Source organism: Strix uralensis, chromosome 6, assembly GCF_047716275.1.
Source record: "Strix uralensis isolate ZFMK-TIS-50842 chromosome 6, bStrUra1, whole genome shotgun sequence".
Lineage (NCBI taxonomy): Eukaryota > Metazoa > Chordata > Aves > Strigiformes > Strigidae > Strix > Strix uralensis.
Genome location: NC_133977.1, coordinates 6,777,154 through 6,801,351, shown reverse-complemented (window position 1 = coordinate 6,801,351; position 24,198 = coordinate 6,777,154). Strand labels below are relative to the sequence as shown.

Here is a 24,198-nt window from a genome sequence, read left to right as displayed (position 1 = left end):
ACTGGCTCTCCAAATCCTCGCTGTAACCGGGGCTCCCCAGCAACTGCGGATCTGGATGATGGTAACGTATGCAAGTGGTGATGGATCTTTCTTAATTACTGTTCTCCCTCTCAGGTAGTAATGATTTGATGCATTACCCTGTATTTTCCTATTTGTTTAAGTGCACTGTTCTGTCTTTTCTTACTGTATGTTTTCTGTATTATTCTATCAGATTATTTAGTTATTTCTAGTAAAATATGCCTGCTCTTTTCACTCTGGTGTCTTGAGTTTAATTGGTATCCCTAATCAGCAAAACAATCTCAAAAGGAAAAAGCAACAGAAGCACAAAAATAACGTGATGCCTCTAAACATATTTATGCCAGAAAGCACAGGATACCTTTTACCTACCAGCCAGGAGGCTCTAGGAGTGGTGGGGTTGAGATGGAGCTGGGTGAGATTATGTTAGGGACTGCGTGGCATGTGATATTTGTCTTTGCTAGCAGGGACCAGGCATCAACCACCCAGGTACTGTCCCACACATCAAGGGATGAGGGCAACGTGAACATCAATTACCATAATAGTGCCTGGCACTTAGCTACTCACAGTGGCTGCAGCATGGGCTTCCCACTTCACTACCTGCTTCTCAACACAGGACAGGTCTGGAAGACCCTGCAAATCCATGCGTTCCTCACCTTGGCAATCAATAATCATGGTCATTCTAAAACCAGTTTAAACCGCTGGGATTATTTTAAGCTACTGACTCTGCAAAAGCAATGGGAAATGGCAGAAGCAGCTGTTCTCCTGAAGGAGAGCTGTATCACACATGCTTTTTGCAGTTAGCCTCTGCTCCCACTCCACCCTCTAAGTTTGGGATCTAACTCACTTTAGACATGGCTCGGGTTCATCCAACACAGTTGGCGGCTGATCACAGCTGGCCTAAAACAGTTTGTCAACGCCAGAAGCATGGCCTGGCACGCTGCTGGCCTCTTATAACCCACCCAGAACAGCAGTTGCTTTTATTGCCATGGACACTCTAGCCAGGTTTATGCATCAAGCTGGAGGTAGCTTCTTTCCACCTGGATTTGTGTGGCACAAAGAGTCCTGCTCCTCACACCGCTGCTGGCACATCATTCGGCTCCATGTGCTTTGTTTTCTAATGGGTAAGGTGCAGGGTGAGGGTGGGGGGCAGGTGCCAATTACAAATAAATACATACATATATTTGATTTCCAGGTCTGTAATTACCTGGAGGTTGCTTTGCCTCTTGCCAGCCAAGGACATGTGCTGGCAAGGCTCTCCTGATGCAACCCACTGCAGGACAAATGCTACAGGGCAGCTTTGCATAGCGAACCCTTCCCAAATCCCCTTGCTGGTATAGGGACGGATTGCAATGCTTTCCAAGCGCTTCTGGGCAACCCCCCCTCCACATAGGCATAGCCACCCTGCAGCCTCTCTTTCTGGGGGACTCCCAACAGTCACTACTCCACATTTCACTCCCTTTTGCTGAGCTGGGACCTTACTGAAGCCTGTCAGTTTTCAGGAATTAAGATACCATTCTGCGGCAGAAGAGGATGCAGGGCTATGCTGCCAGGCCTTCAGGAGCTATACAGATCTGCCGAGCAAACTGGACAAGGCAACACCCTCCTGTCTCTGTGCTCCCCTTCCTCACACAGCTGTTCAGACTGCAGGCTCTCTCCATGACCACGTCTCCACTGAGCTCTGCCTCTGGAGCTTTAAGAAGGGTCTGTTTAGACCCATTTTGCTAAAAAAGCTTCAAAAAGTTACTTTTTTTCTAAACCAGAAGCAGCTCCAAATGCCATGGGGACAGGCAGCATGGTTTGCAACCAACTCTTCCCGTGGCTGCTCTGGCAGTCCGCCCCCTTCAGAGGAATCTGTCGACCCAGTCTTCCTCCAAGACTATAACACAACCAGAAGCAAATACATATAAAACCCAAACCCCCAAATTCCATCCACCAAAGTATAAATGTGATTGTAAGGAAAGTGGTAAGTACAGGCTGGCTCAGGTTTTCACCGAGCACGCAGTTCTGCGCACTGACAAAGGGAAGATGGGGCTATACATCTTTGCAGTAACTGCAGCGGCTGTAAAGCTGCCCACCACAAAACGCCCACCCTGTTAAATGGCATGCAGATAGCTGCCAACATAACTGTGGCTGAGGGTGCTACAGAGGCACTATAGAGGTAAATGAAAAAAGAATTTATAAAGCAGTGTTAGATCATTTTCGAAGGCTGTTGATTGTGGTTAGAAATAAGTTTCATTATCATTTCAGAGAATTATTGCAGAGAAAAGCATAGAACTTTGGTCATGTCTTCAAAAATAAATAATCTGAATTGGTTAAATAAAATCCAAGCACGAGAAGACAATTTACTGACTGTGAATTGCTAAAAGCCTGGGGATTAGTCAAAGAAAACTCTCGTTTACCAAATGTGTTTAACAGAACAAGAGTGCTTGCAGAAGATTGTTTTGTGGTATACTAATTGTGTATTTTATTTTGAAAATTGAATACAGAGATGCTATTAAGAAATAAGAACTGTCCACAATATAAACTGTCAGCTTTGCCAAGTGAAACTAAAATTGGTTCCCATTTCTGAAATCAGGCGTTTGCAATATGAACTAGTGCACAATCTGAGCTTTTCTCAACCAGCTTATCTAGTTCCGCGGAGCAAGTCCTAGCACAAAATCCTGGCCCATGTAATTAGTTGAAGTATGCCAGTGGGTTGGGAAGCAGTGGAATAAGGAACCTGACCTCTTCCCACCGTCACTGTCAACTTGCTGGGTGAGCCTGAACATGCAACAGGGACAAGGGAGCTCTCAGGGCCTGTTGTCCACCCAATTATTTGTCCTGCCCAGTTCAATTGTGCTCTTGGAAACCTTAAGTGCTTTTCCCTGCTGCAGCCTATGCCAGTGGAGAGTGTGCCTCAGCTGCAACAGGGAGGTGCTACTCCAGCAGCAATGCGGTACGTTAACCTAAGCCTCATTTCATTGCTGAAGCTTGCAATGGTGGGACTGAATTACCCCGGAGTACATTTTCTGTGGGAAGCTTGAGCCTCAGAAGAATAACAAAGAAAACCAGCTATCAGCCCACAGTCAGAAACATCTTGCCTTTTCCAGCACTCAGGCTTAGACACATTTTTTTCCTCCTACCGAGTGCTCCTTTCCTTTGCCAGGACTCATGGTGCAGGGAAGCACCAAGCAGCAGGAACAGAGCTAATGGAGCTGGAGGGTAGCACACACAGAGGACAACTTCACATTGCAATTGCTCACCCTTGTTTTGGTCACCTACGGGCAAGCAATAACACAACCAGAAGCAAAAATAAAATACATAAAACTATACCAGCAGATTGGCGGTACTGTTCCGCACACATATGAAAATGCTAGGAAAAAAACATTAGTATATGCAATCCCTTCTTAGATGAATGGAGCTCCTCATGACCCCAAAGCCATGCACTCGCTTGCAGGCCTGGAAGTTTAAGTGGTTGAGCATTTCATTCAGGTGATAGGCAGCCCTTTTTAGTCTTAATCAGCAGATATCCAGAGAGCTAACTCATAGACATAAAGCAAATCTACTTAGGGAATAAATGTCTAAATAAATATGAGAGATGAGATGCTGATCTTTTAATGTTCCTCTGCAGGGTAAATAGAATTATGGGGGTTTTTCACTTCAATTCATTTATGGTATTAGTTTATTATTGCATGATAAAAAGGCTCAGCCTGCCTAGCTCACTAGGTCTTCCCTCTGTTCTGAAGTGAGAGGCTGCCCAGCTAAGCTGAGCACTAACGAGAAGGCAGTCGGGCGGCACGCAAAGCCACAGTACTCATCAGCTGGGCATACAGGTAACGCAGGGGTACGTCAACTGCCTACCTGAAGTCCCTTTGGTGGAGAAAGTGGGCAATTATTGAAACAGAGAATAAGGAAAATTGGAGCAGGCTAGAGGAGCATCATCTTGCATGACGAGTTCACCATATTTAAGTCTGAGACAAATAGCCTTTCTTTTAGCTATCTCCCATCTGCCACCTTCATTCGGCCATTAAAACCATTTTTAAAATGATAAAACAAGTAATACTGTCTAACTAATGAATGTCGAATTATCAGCGTAAATATGCCAACATTTATTTATTTATTTGCCTCACCAAGAACATGTTCTCCTCTGTTTGGTTTTCTATTTTAATGACTACAATTTATCATATTAACTAGACTTCCAGTTTGCTGCGTTTTGTTTCAAGTTCTGTTTTTTGCTGAGACATCTGCGAGAGGGCAGTCTCAGGTAAGAGAAGTAATAAAACTAATAAAAAAGCAATAGTAACTGTCACCAGAAAGACAGAACCACCTTCGTTTACTGCACAGAGCCCTTCTTTCCTCCTCTCATTTGCTTATTTTACTGCCCACTTTCTGCCAATATTTTACTCTGCTTATAGCAGCTCTCCACAAGGAACGTTAATTCCCTAATTTCCAAATAATTTGCTTTCCCTACCTACCAGCAGCAGCGTAAGGAGGAAGGAAAGCCAAAGCGGGAGAACCATCCGTGATGAATTCAAGCCATGCATGATGGCCCAGTCGGGGGTTTCAGAAGGCATTTGAAACTCCAGCAACGCCCGAATTGATGCGGGGATCCTGCCCACGCAGGAGGTAACTATCTGCCGCCTGTCTCACACAGTGGGAAACGTTAGTCCAGCTGCACCAAGGCTATATATTTCACAGCACAAGCATATGTGTTTTTCCCACCTGTCACAACTGTGAAATGTATAGATAGCATTTACTTCCTAGGCATTCGTCAGTCAAATTAACAGGCAACCTGTTAGTCTGAGTGCAATTAGCACCCCAAACTTTACTCCAGGCATATTTGGTAGCTGAATTTTGCTTGCAGATCTTTTAGCAGCTTAGTGTAGGCTTTGAGTAAATATAAGCCAACGTATAGAGTGGAAATCCCATGAAATCCCCAACAAATTTAACACGAAGCAAAGCTAAACACACTCTTGGAGAATCTGCTTTGCCTTTGTTAGAACTTGTAACGGAAAGTTCACATTTTTACAAACTGAAATTGAGCACTAGGTTCACCCAAGACCCAGCAAACCAAACAACTGAGTGTAACACAACCTGCTGGGGCTGACTCCTGCCACCCTCTTCCTGTTGCCGGATTTAAATTTCCCCGCTCCCGCTACGTGCTTTTTATGAAAATGCCAGTTAGATACAGACACACATCTTGAAACATGACATTAGCACTTCGCATACGTACATGCAAGCGATGCCATATGATACGGACAGTATAAACCCTATCTGTGCCATGGCTTGACTTCTTCTGTTGGAGAGTATGTCCAGCACAGCCTGCAACCACACCACCACGGGCTGCCTTTTCTACTATGCTCCTCACAGCTACATACCAGTTTCTTCCATGTTGCAGCCACATCATCTGCAGCATCCACAGGTGTCCACCTGAGTGCACTGGATCACTCCTTTACTGGGATATTTCTTCAAACATAATTAGTTTTAGAACGCCAAATAACGACAGGCATTCACCTTTCCCCTCCTTGTGGTTGCTAGCATGTTAACAGGAAATGTACAAACCACACTGACATGTTCCTTCACAAACCCAAAAGCACGATATTTACTCAAGGTGCAAGAAGGGCGGAGGGAGCACACAACCCAGGCTCCACAGTGGCAGGACAGCCTTCATCTATCACAAACTTCCCCTGGATGCTGGAGGTTCAATTAGGCTCATAACTCCAGTCTTGTACACGAAAGGGGGTTTACGTTCATTCAGAAATCACTTTTTTTTCCATTTTCTTAAATGCTCCACAAACATTGCCCAGAGTTCTTCCCTTGCTTAGTCTATCAATCAGTCCATGTATAGCATTTTACTAGAATTAGCTTCTCCAAGCCTCCGGTGCTTATCTGCACAATTCTCTGACCTTCCTAAACCCTACCTTACCTGATCCATACCTGCTGGCAACACACAGTGATAGAGACCTGCAAGGTATCGTTTTTCTGCGTAGTGACATGGCTTTCTCCCCCGAGTCCTGGATAAATCTAAACGACACATACTCAGAGCACCTGTCACTGCAATGACATTGCTCTTGTTTCTCTGCACATCTGTGACATTTTATTATCCTCTTATATTGCAGTGGAGCTGGTGGGAAAGAGACCTGCCCTTCTCAGCTCTGCACCCGTAGCTACTCTCTTAAACACAGAAGACAGAGGGAAGGAAAAAGAAGATTGCTTACCCGCAGGAAGGAGAGGTCTCGGTTGTGCTCAATGCTGGTGATTTCCAGGTTGCCCATAACTACCTCACAGTTCTCATAGTACTTGCGCAGGGCCCGATACTGCTGCTCCAGGTCAGAGAGGGAGCTCAGCTTGTTCTCTGTGCCGGCACACACTGCAAGAAACCACAGGGCAAACAATCAGGATGAGTGTGGAAGAGGAGCATAGGAGCAAAGAAGGAAGTAAAGTTTGCATACAGGGATATGGGTAATTGTAACAAAAATCCTGAATTATTCACAGGATTGAGTCGTTCAAAAAAAACCCCAGCACAAGTTATTTGAATATCAGCAGTCGAGACAGGAAAGTACAAATACGATCCATGACCATCTCAGCAATTTAAACACATCTCACCAAACAGAATGAAGTGCTGGTTATTACCACCAAATGCAAAAAGGCTGAAAATGCAGAAATGCAGGAAAAATGCAAAACCAGTTGACCCCAGCACCTAAAGGGCCAAACCCAGGTCTCAGCGAAGTCCCTACTAGTTCTGCCAATGACAGAATCGGACACTGAACAGAGATGTGCCAACCACAGACTAAAGGTCGCAAGGCTGGAGAGACCTGTACATCCAAGCTGACCTGGGTAATCCAACATTACCCCTATTCAGCTGATGCTCAGAACAGTCTGTCGGACAAGCGAAGAACAACCTGACCAGAAGGCTTATACCCAACATTGTTTTCCCCATCACCTTCCTTAAGACCCCAGCTCTTCCCAGCTTTGCACAATTAGATAGGAGAAAGACAAAACCCACATCGTCTTTCCACAAGTCACCAGACTGAATGTACAGTGGAGATGTGTCAGATGAGTTAGGAAACACCACCCTAATACAGCTAGTTTTCAGAAGGTGCCCTTTAATATTATACTACTCTGTTCTAAATTTTGAAGTGTGTTTCAAAGCTACTGCACAATAACAGTTCAGCTCAGTCTATTAGCTTGCCGTGCATCAAGCAATGACAAAAATGAATGCGGGAAAGAAACACAGAAGCAGCATTTTACAACAGCAGTTCTTCACGCAGCTCTGAGCCTGCCAGGACAGCAATGCTACTTAAATGGTCAAGTGTGAGTCTGGGCCTTTTTTTTTTTTGCATGCACTTACTTTTCCTCTTTACCAACAGTTTGTGGGTTGTTGTTATCTGTGAGAAAATGAATCTGAATATATCCAAACTTTTGAAATAGGCATTATATTATGCAAAACATGAGCCAGACCAGAATGGCATTTCTGGAGCCATTCCCACTCCTGGATTAGATCAATACAAACAAAACTCTCCATTACTGGAGGCATAATCAGTAAAATTGGCTAAAATATGCTCTTTTGAATGATGCGGGTCCTTTTTATAAATATCAAAAGTAATTAGGTTTTTGAGTACTACTATTATTGACTGTTTACTTACTACATCTATTCCCCCCCCCCCTCCTTTTTTTTTTTAATAGAAATGGGAACAATTCTCATCTCTGTCTTCTGCTGCGGTCTCTCTGCTGCACAGCAATCTGCTCTTGTGCCAGGGCACTTCAAGCTTCAAGCAGCTTCTTGGTGTAGGGCTTCAGGAGGCAGACAGAAACCCATAAACTGCTCAAAGTTTTCTCCCAGGGAAACTCCCTCTGCCCTAAAAACAGCAACAGAAATCTGTTCCTCCTGAACCTTAACTCCCCACCGGGGAGGGATAGCAAGGGCTGGTTTCATTGCCAGCCATTCACAGGATGAAGGTTTTATCAGATCACTTTCAGGTTTTGTGTTTCCAGGGGCCAAAGAGCATGGACCTAAGATGAACAGGCACTACATAGGATTGCTTTTTCCAAATATGCATTTGGTCTAGTTACAAATTTCTTTTGGTAAGGGATGTGATTTTTTTTTTCTTTCTTTCTATGACCTGGTAAAGGTAAAATTTCAAGGTCTTTGCTAAGTTTAAAAACTTACTACCACCTCATTTCAAGGATGAACATTTTAAAGCATGAACATTCCCATTCTGAAACTTTTCTTGTAAACCCCTACCACTTAGAGTAAAACATATCTAAACAAGATTTTGTTTATAATATTTTTAATAGTAATTTTGGGGGTTTTCCAAGATGGAAAGACATGGTCCCACTGGGACCTGACGTACCTCTGCTGGACTGGGAACACCTGGAAGGATTAACCACTACTGCTAGGGGATGGCACATCTTTCTTTTTGAAATTCAAAGCCCTGTCCTAGATCCTATTTAGAGCTTTATTCAGAACAACCTCGAGATCTGCTGTACAAGCATCTCCACCCTTTAGGGAGATGCACGCCTGTCCCTGTCAGAATATGTCTAAAAATGTTTGCTACCAATTACAAAATCAGTTAGTTTGCTTCTTCCTTAAACGCAGCAGCATCTATAACAAGATTGACTGTGTTTCCAGCTGAATAAGTATTATTCTGTCTTAAGGCTCCTGAGGACTAATAAATAATTTCTGTTCCATTTCACAATCGGTGCTAAGGATCAACATAGCTCAGAAAACAATTCCAGCAGCTCAGCTAATAAAGCTACATGCTGCAACACTGATATTTCATGTTGCACACCCATTAAATGTTTCCCAAAAGCTAATTTAGCCATTTGTTGCTGTAAGGAGGCAGAACACCTGGAGCCTGCTCTTGCAAGAGGATTCAACAGGAGCGAAGCCAGCCTAGACATAAGCCAGGGCTGCAGGTTTTCTTTGAGTAAGATTAATTTTGTACAATCAAACCACTGCAGTAACTACTCCCAGCTTTTGATATTGCTATGAAATCAATTCTGTCAGATGAATAAAATCTTAAAAGCAAATTTAGAAGAAATCATGTTGATCCTTTAAATTTATCTCATAGTAAGTCCAAGCATTTAATTTCTGTCTTAAAAAAAGAAATCCCCGCTTCTGCTACGCAAAACATCTCCTTGTCTCAGCTCACACCTGAGCCTCTACTGCATGCCTGATACATGGCAAAAGGTCAGTGCAAAGCAGCTCCTCCCAGCCTGCTCCGTCACAAAATTTGGGAAATCAGGGAAAGTCACTGCCCAGCATCAGTCCTCCCAATCACTGCATGGTCTGGCTTAGCTTTTGCAGCTCTGTACTGTCCTGACAGGTCATCTCCTCTCAACAGAAAATAAAAAAAGAAATTGGTTACAGATTGTCTCAGATCAAGTCATATACCGAACGCAAGAGTACCCTACATCAATCAGGGGGTGCAGTAGTGCAGATTTTTTGCCATCGGTACCCAACAAGCAGTGCAGCCAATGCAGAAACAGTACTTGGAGCGGGAGAGAGACCCAACCTGCAGAATGAGTTGAAGTCCCAAAGCGAATGTGGGTATAACCATGGATCATTAATAATCCACTGTTACAATAAGCCATTAATCTCTCTGTATCTCAGTTTACAGCATGGGTTTTGAACATATACTGTTGATGCACTCAATAATTATGCCAGATTCAAAATACAAAAGAGAAAAACTATGAAAGTATTTAAGAAAAGCAGATTAGATCAATCATCGCTTGCAGGAGGATAGAGCTGGGACAGTACCTCCATCCTTCACAGAGAATCCTTTAAGGCAGAGAGATTAGATATGATGTTGGCATTTTTTTTAAGGCAAAATACAAACTAATAGTGTAAAAAGCCATTCCCGTCACGAGGGAGAAATGCTGCTGCCATGTACAATTACAAAGGTGCTCCTGCTTTCCCACACATGCCAGGAACCAAACCTGGGAGGGACACAGGCCAAAAAGCAGGCTGTGAACAGTAAGTTTTATCCTCCCACTTCGAGCCACAGGAGGCAATTCCCAGCTGCTCCAGGGCAAAAATAATCATTATGGGCCTGATTTGTTAAGAAGGACTAAAGTAACCCCACATGTGAGCTGGGAGCTGAGCAGGGTTTGCACGGGATCCCCAGTCCCTCTTGCCCCCGAACTTGATACAGAGCACAAGTATACCCCTTTGCCTTCCTGCTCATCTCTTGGAAGGGCAACAGGCATTTATGTGTTGTAGCAGCTCTTTAAAATTAAGTGCCAAAATAATACATATTTTCAGGGATGCTCCAGACATAGATAGGCATAAACATAAGCACAATAAAGTGCATTTCTTTCTCATGCCATGCAAAACCACCATAATCTGTATTTCATAAACCTTCTTCAAAGCACTTTGTTGTATATTGTTAGAAACATTGTTTTATATAGCCCCAGAAACCAATGAGCAGCAAGAAAATAAAGATCGGACATTAAAAGCAGTCCCTGCAGCAGAACCTATCCTGGTTAATAAAAAATACTAATTCCCCTGCCTCTAACAGAGGTCAAAAAATAGCAGCTTTTAAGATGTGCCTCCAGTCTGCAGCTTCTCTCACTGTTGAGCATGTCTGAGCACGTATACTCCCCACGTGCTCAGGAGGTCTTACAGAGGTGTCTCAATAAGTGAAACCCTTCAGTGCCATTTTGATACATGCCCATGAAGATCTGACGTCCCTTATGTTCTCCCCGATGGAAATCCCAGTGAGCTGCTGACTGACAGCCTGTACCAGGTTACCAGTGTGCCACGCAGCTCTCAAGCACATCTATTCACCAACGTGCACGTGGCCATTCTCTCTCTTTCCGTATTCTGGCAACACACCTCGCAGAGCATGCACATGTACGTGTCCAGAGACACCCCCAACTAATGCTATCCTGAAGCTGAAGGATGTGCACCTTCGCATCTGGGAAGCCCCAAACCACCAGTGACAGCAATAGGTCAGGCTACCAGCCCGTGGCTGCTTCTCATCTACACCCCAAAAGTGGGCGATTTTGGGTGGGCACTGGGGCACAGCGCCATCACAAACATGGATTTCAGTCATTACTCACACATTCACACTTCACATTCAGTTGTTTACTTATTACCAGCTACCTAAAGTGACAGAGTCTCAGCTCCTAATGGCCCCAATTACAGCAGTAATAATCGTCTGTATTGAATTGAATTTATGTTTTTCATCAATATTCATGCACATGACTTGGAAATTAATTTCCCATTGGCGTTTTTTTCATAACAAAGTCAAATCATTCGGATGCTCACTCAAAGGTAGCAAATAATGGAGGCATTTAAAAATGTTCTTTAGCTTCTGCTTTTTAGGCCATTATTTTGCTCTGCTCTGTTGATGATAAATCTATACATTAAATTAAGAAATTACTTTTGACTCCATCTAGTTCTGTTTCTTGTAATATTAACGGATTTTATAGTGCTCCCAGCTCAACAGATGAACTAACTTTAGGAAAGACTTGTTTCATTTCTTATTCAACCCCTCTCTGGATTTGCCTGCATGTAGAGTTACTCAGGAAGAGTGAATCCCATCATCTCCAGCATGGCCACCCCCACCTGAAGTAAGAGTGTCCAACTCCTCTCCCAAAGGACATTCAGAGAAACAGTGATGAGGCATCTTTGTTGCCAACACCAAGGCAGTTATCTCGAGCATCTGGATATATTCTTTTGAATCATAAAACATTTATTATTATCTCTTGGGCGAGGACGTGGGAGAGCAGCGTGTTTGCCCTGCACCAGCCTCTGCCTGAATGCAGCACAACCTCCCTTTGTCGACCAGTTTGAAGTGGGCCAAAAATGCAAGAGGAGGCTTAAACTCTTGGACTACTCATTTCAGGATCGTGTTTACGAAAAGAGAATCACACATTCCTTCATCCCAGACAGGACAAGCCCAACAACAGTCAGCATCTCCTTCTAACACACTCTTTTCCCATACTTCCCATTTATTTACTTAATTAGCTGTGTTGTTACAGACAGCACCATCATCGGTGTTTCTTGAAAGGCAGCTAACGTAACTGTTTATTAATAATTGCAAACACTCGTGGCAATTTGTTAAGACCCCCAGATGGGGGGAAATACTCAAGTCCCTTAAGGAACAACTAATTACCAGCAATGCCGCAGCAGTCCCCATTCATTTCATTATGCTGCGCGCTCTCAGCAACAGCCTGGGCACCCTGTCATGTACGCACACAGAAGAAGGGATAAACACACTTTTAATCCTTTCATTATTATTTTACAGCTCTCCCTGAATGAGCTGCAAAAGCCCTAAATTTTCATGCAATTATGCACGTCCTCACAAAGGGAGGAACTGCCTGCACTTACAGTCTTGCAGATGTCTTCTGGGAGAAGGCTAAACACTCCTTGAGGTCACTAGCCGTTTTCCTGTAAACCCAGTGGTTTTGGAGAATGTTTTAAAATTAGAGGCTTGCTTTCCCTAGGTGAGAGACTGTAATGAAGGAGAGCATAATTTTTTCTGTAATCCTAATTAAAAGCTCAGCTGGCACAAGTGTTTTCCTTCCGTGAGGTCTGCTCTACGCTAGAAAATTATCATCCCATTTGAATCCTGTTGCGTGCAATCAACCTGACTGCCATGAACCCCTGGACAGGCACAGAGCCATGCAAGGAGAAGCTCAGCATTACCATCCAGCCACCATTCAGTCCATCAGGGTGTCATCAGGATGAGGAGACACAGTACAGGCTGGCCCACAGCAGCTGTAAGCCACACCATCATGTCTTTAATCCCTTCTATCTGCATGCAAACGTGCAAACAGCCCAGAAACACAAGCCTGGGAATGCTAGTATTTATTTTGATTTCCAAGTTGAGATCTCCACAACTGTTAAATAAAGTCAAATAAAAAAATTAACTATAATTTTCATCTAGATTTTAATCTACATGCTAGAAGGACACTCTGAAACAGCCTTTCTTCTCTTTGCATGGAGAAGAGGTCCCTGGGTTGATAGCACCAGTGACCAAAAGCATTAATTGCCTGAAATTTGTTTGCTGAACTCCTGAATATCATTTTATATGCATTGTAAAAGCTTCCCAGCACTTCCAGAAAATTGCAGGGAAGTGCGTTACCAGAGTGGTCTCACCTCCAGTGGAGGCTGATCAGATGCCACCTACAAAAGGAAACACAGGAACACAGATAGGCACGGTAAAGACTGACAGCGATTGAAACTTCATCAAGAAGGGTTAGTTACATGTGGTAACACTTTCCTGAGCTGATGGCACCCTCTCCTTGCACCGAGCTCTCCAAAATCTGTTTGGTGGATGCTACACAGCATATTTTACCAATGTAGCACCTCCGTTCACATCAAACAAAAAATGACATAAAAATATTGACTATATTTATACTGCAAGATGTCAAGGATAATTGCCTGTGCTGACCATGTCCAGCCACTGTCATCTGCTTGCTTTATGCCAGTATTTCCAGCATTGTTTCTCTTTTAGTTTCGTCATATATACATATTATGGTACAGAAACCAGAAAGGACAAAATGGGGAAAATGTACTGCAGGACCTATATCACACAGCTACCACTAAAAAAAAGCAAAAATTAATATGAGAAGCTTTACCAATGGTTATTCCCAGCGCCCCCCCCCCCCCCCCCCCCCCCCCCTTCTTTCCTTATTTCATTCTATTTTGAGAGTAAATAGTTCCTTCTTAACTATAATGTAGGTACTGGACTTGACAAGCAATTAAAGCAAACAATTTCCACTCATCTAACTTTGCCAAATTAGTCATCTGCCATCTGCTCTATCATCTGGCTCTCCTTGAGGTCTTGCTGTGAATCTGGAAGCGCCTGCTCCGACGAGGAGGCAGCAGATAAGCCTCCAAGCTGGCGGGGAACCCAAGGGACAGAGGTGACATGGGGGTGACACGTGGCCCCACGCTGCTCACCGCCACCCCCATCAGGCCAGCTCTGAGGAAGTGCTTGCTGGCTCTGGTGATCAAATTGGCAAATTACTGGCACGCAAGTTGTGACAGAAAAGCATTTAAAATTAAAGATTTCTTTTACAGCCACTTATACAGCATGGTAGCTTAGAATGAGTGTGGGATTTTCTTACTGGATGCAGGATGCAGAAAATAACTTACTTTACTGAAATGTCTTCAGCATTGGCAATTTAGTTCCCAATGAAATACATAGTCTATTAATTGCTTATTTAGGTTATCTAAGAAAGATCTGAGTGATTTCTGCTTCCAGCACCTGCCTTAGTTCAAGTAAGACCTCATTTTGAGACAGTGAAAAGGTTTTCAAATAGCTCTGAAATACAACATCGGTCTCCTCTGCCCTCCAACTTCTGAGCACTGGCAGGACCTTTCTTTTTTACCAGGTTTCCAGTTTGGGCTCCTTACTGGGTCTCTCAGTATGATCAAGAGTATCCCCAGCACCCCTTTCCAAGTGACCTAACGTTCCCTCCCCAAGAAAATTAAATACCACTTCAGAGTGCAAGTTAGTCCACACAAACGTTGCCGTTGCTCTGAACCACCATACGGAGGAATCGTTCTCTCTGCTGCTGGTGAAGACCATTACAGACTGCCTATTCCCGCACTAGTCCCCAGTTCAGCCACTTGATTTCAGCACTTGAGTTCAGCCACAATTTCAGCAGCAGCCAAAATTAAGCTTGTGAATCTAACTCTTTATGCCAAAGAACCAAAATCTTTCTCTACAGTACCAAAGTACAGACCATCACCAATGCCTTCTAAGATTAGTAAGTCTGTAGATAAATTATCATGAGTAATACAAGGCCACGTGTTCTTGGACAGCTAAACGCAGAATAAGTGCCAAGCACAGAATTGAAGTCCTGAGAGTTTGCAAACATTGCTCTCCCCACCTTCCAATCCTCACCCTTCCCAAGTCCTGCTCCAGCAAAGCAGCAATGGCTCATGCGACCTGTTTCCCTCCATCACTACATCACAGTGTATCCTGTCTCCCTACCAGGGCAAAATGGTGTAAATCTCTACAGGTCTCAGCAGTGGGCAGGATTTGGGTTGCTTTTTCAATGCCAAGGGAAGGAGTGGGGGGAAGGCGATGGAGCACAATCCACAAGCACCAGGTGAACACATGCACGGGTGGGAGCGGGGGGAACAGAGGGGAGCCAGGCACTTGGTCTGAGGTTTTGTACATGTGCCATCAACAGAAATCAATTCAGCAAAGGATGCCAAAAGCATCTGCTGCGAGGTTGGCCCGAAATCATTTCCAAACCAGGCTGCTTTGCTGGGGACATGAAGGGCTCCCTGCCCCCCACAGTGCTCTCCTGGGGGCCCAGGGGTGCTCAGCTTGCACAGAGCATTGCCATGGTGTTGGGGCAGTGGCCGCCTTCCCCAGCAGCTCCTGCCACTCCACCGGGACTCACGCAGCTCCACGACAGCCAGGGGCCTTTGCCTGTCTGCCTGCCTGCCTTTTTTTCCCCTTCCCCAGAGGGCCCCTGAATACTGCAAGCATTCACTCAACTTAAATGCATTTTAATTAACATTGTACAAACACACCAAGTTTGTGCGTGCACCAGGGAGCGCATTCATTCAGCTTCTCCCTGATTCTCAGCCCGAGAAATCCAGTGGGAGCGCTGGCAGTCGCTGCAATGGGAACGGGATTGCAGTCCTCGCTGCCTGTCCAGTATTTAAAATACACTTAGCAAAATGCACACAAGCTCTCAGATCCTACTTACTAGTATTTAAGTACCATTCATGTAAAAGATATCGCTCAGACAGGGTAGGTGGGACAGGTACTTTTATATCTGTTAATGTAACTGCAGATAATTAGTCACCACTAAAACACACAGCAACCACCACGTTGTTACAGGGTAAGCACAAGCCACTTATGACATTAAAAAAAAAGGTATTTCCCCAAGATCTCCCACAGAAATTTTTCTTCCATTACTAATTATCACATAACCCAAAATACCACCTAATGAAATGATTAAAATACCTGTGAAATTTAAACACATACAGAAATGGACTGCTTTGGGGAGAACAACATGCCCAAATTCTGGCAACCCTGAAAGACAAAACTGCAGAGGGGATTAAACAAAAAGTCCCTGGAAAACCATTTGGGAAATAAAAAAACCCAGCATCTCATGGGGAGCACCTGAGATGGCCAAATCCTGGCTTGAGTGTCCCCACCAATCAGGCAAGAGCAAACCCAACATTTTGAGCTGCTTTGCCTAAGTGCTTCAAGACTGCGCAACACAGGAGAACGTGATTAAAAGAAACTACCCTATTTTAGCCAATATGCACAGGTCTATTAAGTTGAACCTGCATGCAGTTTATTTTTCATTGATGAAAACAACAGGCTCCCAAGCAACACAAAAATCTTGCCAATCAGACAGGAGAATTCAGCTCATTTAAGACAGCTGAAATGGTAATTATTTAGACTCAGAAGTACTTCAGATGTAGTTGCAGGGAGAGGCAGGGGCTGCGCTGAGCCTGGCCGGGACCGTGAATGGACGCTGCACTTTGTTTGGAGCCAAAACATGCTGAACCTGGGAACAGGGGCCATGTCCTGGGGTCTGTGGTTGTCGTATCCATTAAGGTCATCAAGTCAAAGAATTAATCGAATGTGCTCTTTTACACAAGCCTTCCTTAAACTGATGGTTCTATTCTCCTAATTGCCCACGGCTAAACTAAGTAATAAAACCCATATGTTATTAAAGCAAGTGCTTTCAGATATTATAGTCAGGAAAAACAAACTTTCAATAACTGAAGTCTGTGCAAGAACCTTTTTTACTTCTATACACTATGTATAAAAACAAACAGCCTAATCTTAAACTAGTACCTTCTGCCACAGATGATCCTTCATCTGCTGTAGTTCATGCATGTTTCACACGAACAGCTTCATACAGGTTGCTGAGCATGTATGGCATTGCTGCCGGGCACGCTCAGGAGCAGAGGTGCAAGTGAACACCAAACTCCCACCTTCTCAAACCCGCATGTTTTGAACCAAGTCCTGGATCACACAATTTAAATTAAACATACTAAAAAGCTAAATAAAAGGCTGAGCACCCAGTAAATTCTTCCAAGGCTTCAGCTCTGGGGAACAGCAGCACTGTGGCCACTTCTGGATATGGTCATGGCATATAAAACCATACCTCTATCACTGAGTCATTTTTCCCATTGTTAAAAAAGTAAAGGGACCACTTTTTAACCTCACTGAGGCAGCTGGCATAAGCTGCTATTAAATCTAGATGCACAGAGAGGGCAGAGGCAGGACCTGCATTTGAATTGATAACCTCATTGTACATGAGCAGTATATTCAGGGCAAACACCTGCAGTGCTGAAGCTTCTGCCTATTTTACCTGGGAGGTGAGGACTGTGTGTCTGCGTTTGATGAGCTGCTCAGTTTGTCTCATGGATTCTTTAAAAATGAGTGAGCCGGTGGCTGAAATCACAGACTGACTTGCTCCTCTTCATGCAATTCCTACTGAGCCTTTGTAAATGGTTTCACTTTCCAAGGCTGCAAGCGGGTGTGGAGGGAGTCAAGCTTGCTGCGAAATTGCTCTTCAAATGCACCTCCCCTGCAGTCAAATCTGGTAAAGCGACTTCAAAATCTCTAATTTTCCTTGCCCAACCTATTGCTGCATTGCACTAACCTAAGGCATATTTATTTGCTATTTTTTGTTTCATGTACTTTCAGAAATCATCCCAAAAGGTAGGTTCTAAGTACTTATCAAAATCATGTATTATGAATTCTTTATAGATCAAGTTTGGCCAAATACGATCCCTGTTAATACTATCTGTTCTTTCTTTTGGGCTTTTTAAAATGCACTCCATATATATTTTATAAATGTTTGGGTTTATTCCTGCCCCCCCCCCACCCCAGAGACTGCCCTTAAACTTCTGTCCATTGATTGTGACGGTATCAATTTGTTAAAGGTCAACAGAAAGCTTCTGTGACAGCTGAACTCAGAAAGCAACTTTTAAATGAGCTGTTTCTCTTCCTCTACAAAGCAAGATGCCAACAAAATCAAAACTCAAGGTCTTTATTTCACTAGCTTGACCAGTGGCTTTGGATCTTTGATGGCTGCTGAACACTCCTTGGAAATCCAAGCTTGTTTGAGGGTCTTAAAAAAAACCAACATGTGAAAAAGCAAGTTTATGAAGAGAAGATAAAGAGAAAGGTTTGTGAAAAGAAGAACATTAATTTGCTGCTCCTCTGAAAACCTCTGCAGACCTTGGGCAACAGTTCCCAGGGATTACCACACAAATGTTACCGCTGTGTGGGTTTGGCCTCATGCATCCTTTTATCGTACATCAATAACGTACATTTTGCACTAAAAAAAATCCTACAACCAGCTGGTTAGTCAAGAAACAGACTATGCCAACTTTGATGCTTGCTTCAGATTTGTATTGAGAGAACAGTTTATTTTGCTTGGGGTTGTGATCAAAAGCCTCTTCAAAGGCTTCCGCCCTTTTCCCCCATCCCACAGTTTACTGAGTATCTCAAATTCATAACCATTGAAAGTAAGGCTGCACAATTTATGACACTGTTATACATGAAGAAAACCTGCCATAAATCAAAGAAAACAGTTATATAAATGAGCATAAAAGTGCAGGAAAATGTCACAAGATAGCAATAAAGTATCTTCCAAACAGTAAATCCCAGGAGTAGAAGCACCATTAGTTTTGAATCCTCCACTCGGCACTAGCAGGACAGGTTTATCACTGGAGTAATCAGTAGTGGAGCTTGTCTCCCTTAATAACTGCGGATTCAGGCAAAACTGCACACCCCCGGCAGGGAATCGGGGAAGGAAGGAGGAAGCAGAGACAGGGAATGCACGTCTGCGCTCGCACCATCACACAAAGTGGTCAGAAGTAAACAGTGTGAACCCATGGGTTTTCCCCTGCTGCCAACTCTGTGTGGAACAGGAACACACCACATGTAGCTATTCCCATATATATACACACATATGTACATATATATACACACATATATACATATATAAAAATAAGATGGTTGGTCTTTTTGGAGCCTGTATGGCTCTTTTCTTCTCTCTTTTTCACTGAAATACAGAAACCGTGGAGGACTGATTCTTGTTTTACCTGCAAGAAGAGACATGACCACCCCAGGGTGGCCAGCCAGGTCTCCTCTGCACATGCTGCAAAGAAAGCTGCTTTAGCGAAAAGACAACAGTACGGAATGGGCACAAACCTTGCTGGGGGAACACACTGCTGAAAACCACCAACCAGACCTCCCCTAGGCATCGAGGAGGCAATGGCAAATATGGCACTCCTGGGAGGAAGTCATAAGAAACTCTGGAAGAGCAGGGTGAGGGGTTTAACTCTGCAAATGGCCATAAAGCCTTTCACTGACTTCCCAAGTCCCAACTCAGGCTGCTGTCTGGTATTTGGTCATTTTTCCACAAACGCTACCAGCAGAAGAACGGACATGTAACAGCAAAATGCCAAGGAATTTGCTGGGATGGAGGAAAGGGAATGCCTTGTACAACACTGGGGCTGTCCCGGGAGCAGCAGTGGCAGCACCGGGAGGATTCATGGACAGACTGAAGCTTCAGCCAGCAGCACACGGAGAGGATGGCAGGAGAAAATCGCTCCGAGACTGAGCATGGCACAGAAGACTCCCACTCCAACCACCTGTGATGCTTCTCCAAGGGATTCCCTTTCCGTGCTGCTTGCTCCAGCAAGGCTCCAGGTGAGCAATCCAGAGCAGCCACCAGCCTGTGCCCTTGGGCTTATTTCTTAGGCCTGTGCACAAGTCATTCCCTGATCCTTTTCAACTGGGAAAACTCCCAAGACTATTCCTGACCTCTCAAGAGGACATTTACATGCACCTTTAACCTGCACATGGTAACCATTAGCTCACTGTTAAAATAACACATTTGAGACATGTGCCAAAATAATCTGTTTTCTGGTTCTTAACCCAAGGCAAGGGGGACAAAAGGAAAAGACGCAGCAGATGGCTGGTTGCTTTTTTTGAAGATGTGGATGACAGTTCCCACAGACCAAAAGCAGCGTCTTATTCCTGCCTCTCACAAGAAAATGACAGTGTTTCTGCCCGAAGACCTCCCCACCTGATTTTATTTTCATAAACAAACACTGATAAAGGCAGATGAATGACAGGTGTCTTGCTCCTCATCACAGGGTAGAAAGCAACAGGCACATTATTAGCAGCCTCATTAAGAAGAAAAGTCCAAGAAGCAATTTTCCCCATGCAAGCCCTCTGTGAGGAGGCTGCTCCTGGGGTCCCCATTTCATTAATACCTTCCTCTTGCTCCACTCGATGAACCGGTTCAGTTGAACCTGGGAAACGGGAGGGAGGTGGGAGGGGGAGTCCCGGCGGGGGGCACAGGGTGCCCGGCATGTGATCCCGGCTAAACCTTGTGCCGGGGGCCTTGGCCGCAGCCGCGAGCTTAAGTGATGCGGGAGCACGTGCGGTCAGAGCGGCTCAGTGCAAATTTACCCACTGCAAAATGTCCTTGAAGCTGCCTGCCTGTGACGGGTAAATGGCAGCGAAGGTCAGTGAAGCTAATTCAGTGGTAAGGAGCCTGGCTCTGCACCGCTTGCCCATATGGTGGGGCCCCATCCTTAAAAACATTCACACCCACCCCAAAACCATCTCGCAGGGCACAGAGAAGTTCCCAGGAGCAGGGCTTCCTTCTTTTCCCTCCTCAATACTGTGCTCACTAAATGCATTCACTTTTATTACAACCACAAAAAAACCCACAACCCAGCTAGGACTGCTAGGAACAGCTTAATTAATAACAATTAGCCGCAGCACAATTGTGATTCAGGTGGTGTTTTGGAGCATGAAGGAGAAACTTGACACTTTTGGTTGTGTGCACGGACATAAGAAATTCCAGGCAAAGTTAATGGAAACTGAGCGGCTGAGCGATGCTGAAATTCAAATGTACTGTAAAATTACTAAATGATTTCAATGTCACAGGAAGGCGTCGCGCTACTTCCAGGATTATTAGCCCTTGCAGAGTTTTAATAATATTTGGTCAAACACCTCAGGAGCACATCACTGGGATATTATAAAATCACTGAGATATTATAAAATATTTTCATATTTTTAGGAGGGGGAGAATAAAATGCCAGTTCACAGGAAAGGTGGGTGACTGCCTTGAAAAGACCCCTGATGGGACCAAGATGCCAGCAGGTCAGAGGTGCCAGCCCCCCACTCCCTCAAGCCACTGGTCCCTGCCTGGCAGCGGGAGCCTTGGAGGGGGCCCGGCAGTTCCCTCCTCGTCGAGGAGAAGGGGAAGGACACTTTATGAAATTGCAGTTGTCTAAAGCGCTCGAAACACCTGCCAGTCACAGCAGGTTTATTGGCCGCGCTCCCCGCAAGGGGGGCTGCATCTGAGTGCCTCCGCCTTAATTAGTGTCACCGCAGTCAGATGCAATTTATGTTTAAATATACATGGGGAATATGAAGACAGTCCCAGTGACTACTTTCAAACAAGAGTAAAAAGGTGGAGTCTTCAAAGCTTTTTGTCGGAGAACAAGGGAAATTCTTAGCTGGAAAATGAGTGGACCTGGCTCCTTGGAGGGACAGCAGTGGCTGGTTTTGTCTTATTAAAAATAAAGAAACAAACAAAAAAGGATAAAGTGACCCTACAGGATCAAGTTTTGAAAGCATGAAAAAGCACAGAAACATGCAACCAGTTTGCATGCTAAATGTGAGTGCACAAACAGCATTTGTGCAAGGCAAGCTAGGCAGCTCTGGGTACGCCTGTGAAACTCAGCATGAAAACTGCACACGTGTGCTTAGATTGGTTTTCACAAGGCTTCTTGTAGCTTTGCATGGAGCCATCGCCCTGATCTCAGGGAAATAAATGTCCTGTACAGACTAGTAAAGTACATGTAATTTCTGCCAAAAGAGAACATACTGTAGCCGTATTGCAGGCAGAGGGAATTCCAGGTGGCAATGCCTGGCCAGGAGGGAATATGTTTGGAGGTGGTTGGTATACAGATGTGATGCTACTAGAAAACCAAGTGTTTCAGGCTCCTTACCAACAGTAAAAATGGCATTTTCTAAAGTAGGTAGACCAAGAACATGTGGGCTAAAACTGGAAATGAAAGTGGGTGGCTCCCACCCCAAAGCTGTGCAACGAATTCTACCTCAGCAGAGCACTACCTCCCAGAGGAAAGCTATCATATATGCTCAGCAACACACGCTTTCCTTATAATTTAAAAAATCTAAGCCATATTGTTGCAAAAATGTGTCTCAATGTACGAAAACTGTTCTAGGGCTTCTACCAGAGCCTGCAAAGAGATGGGGCGAAAATATGTCTCCCAGCAGACTGAATCCATCCTACTGGTCCCCAGCATCACCATCCTGAGAGCACACAGCTGGCTCGACGTCACCAGCACTACCTAATCCTCAGCAGCCATGGAAATAAGAAATCACCACGTCATGAATTTACCAGCTCACCTCCGCTCCTCCTTTTTGTCACGTACAGCTAGAGCATAGCACCAGATTTTTATTTTCCCTTCAGCTTCTACAAGATTCCTCATTTTGCCATGACAAGTTCCCATCAAACTTAAGTTTGACAAAATACATCATCAAGAGAACTGGTTGGGCATCACTCTCCTTCCTGCTGGGAATGCTGGACAAGAAAAAATGGTGTTTGATGAACAGCTTTGGATCCTATTGTGTTACCTACATCAAGGTTGAAAGGTCTGTGGCTCTCCACACCCAAAGGAAGGAGAAAGCAGAAGAAAAATAAACCTTACAGATCATTTGGACTTAGAGAAAACCTAAGAAAACCTCTCAGGCACCCTTCAAACACAAACCAAGGCCTTCTGTGAACATACTACATGCATGTCTGTAGTCATTAATGCAGGTAATATTCCTGCTTAAGGAAAGCATTGCTTTTGGTTTGGCTGCCATGCTTGTCCTCGAGCATGTTCCTTCGCAAGGAAGGTAAGGTTGGGCTTGAACCTGAAACTAATTGCCGCTGTAGATCTGGTTCTTAACGCAACAAACCTAAGTTCAAAATCGGGTTTAATTCTTACTCAGTTTTAGGCTGATGTGCTTCTTCCCAACAGAGATTACAACTGTTTGACATTTAAAATATGGTGGCCCCGCTCCTGAAAGGTTGCAGAAATCACCCTATACAGACCCCATCACCCTCTGCAAATTTGTCATCAGGGAACTACAAGCACTTGCTGCAATTAACGGTTCTCTATTACCCTTGTCTCTAGATAAAAGGAGACAAATATCTTCCACTGAGCTTGGAGACAACGGGAAGCATCACCCAGGAAAATACAGGGTCTGGCAAACCCACTTGAGAGCAGCGCCCCAGCCCGGGGGTGCAGAGGATGCACCCAGCTCACCTGGGAACAGGATACTCATCCCCCTGCTTCAGCAGAAAACACCTCCCTAAGTCAGACACGTACTGTGCTGAATCCTTCCTCTCCCTCTCCCCTTTGCTCCCACTGGTGCTATATGATTAATATCACATCAAATTTGTCTTTGTACAATATTTCACCGATCTTTCTTTGTGTAATGTTCGCTTTACATCAGGTGACAGTTTTAGTGATTCCTCCTTTATTTGCATGTCCCCTTGAAGAAGCTTCATTTCTCCTTCTAATCAAGTCATTAATTTTCACGAAAATTGTTCCCACCCTGAGATGGCTGGATTCTAATTTGTCTCTGTCACACAAATGACAAGTATCACCTCATTGCCATGCTGTGATATTCCTCCACATACCTGTACTTGAGTAGGAGAAGCACCAAGATTATTTTTCCACAACCATAACTGCTTTTCTCCATAGCAGTTTGATTCTATCACGATCCTTTCTTCAGGTACTTTGTAGTAATATTATACAACTGCTTGCTTTTTATTTCAAAGCAGATCTTGTTCATGATTTTTTTGTAATGTGACAAGTGGAAATGACGGTGCCAAAATTACTTTTCCTTTTTATCTTCTCTGCATCCTGTCTACCAACAGTGCTGCCCACCTGGGATGTCAGTGCATATCACCTGCTGTCAGATTGATCATCTTTCTGAAACTCTTCCCCTTCCCTGGTATTGTCAGCACATGGATTCTCACATGCTTTAGTCACACACCCAGCCCTGTAACAAAAGCTGAACGCATCACAGAGTTTATGCAATCTGAAATCCAACCTGGGCAGCTCCTCCCTTTCCTAGCCTTCTTCCAATTACATCCCTTGCTCCTCCTATGTTTTGCTTTGGGGGGTTTTTATTTTTTTGATCCAGA

General features: G+C 44.3%; 1 protein-coding gene across 9 annotated transcripts in view; it reads right to left on the bottom strand.

Moving 5' to 3' along the window:
• The window catches only part of ERBB4 (erb-b2 receptor tyrosine kinase 4), a 645,851-nt gene that overhangs the window by 398,920 nt on the left and 222,733 nt on the right, over window positions 1-24,198 (bottom strand). For all 9 annotated transcript variants that reach the window (XM_074872586.1, XM_074872588.1, XM_074872592.1 and 6 more), the window contains exon 2: window positions 6,216-6,367. In XM_074872586.1, coding sequence (XP_074728687.1) covers window positions 6,216-6,367 — 152 coding nt within the window. The remainder of the gene's footprint in view (window positions 1-6,215; window positions 6,368-24,198) is intronic.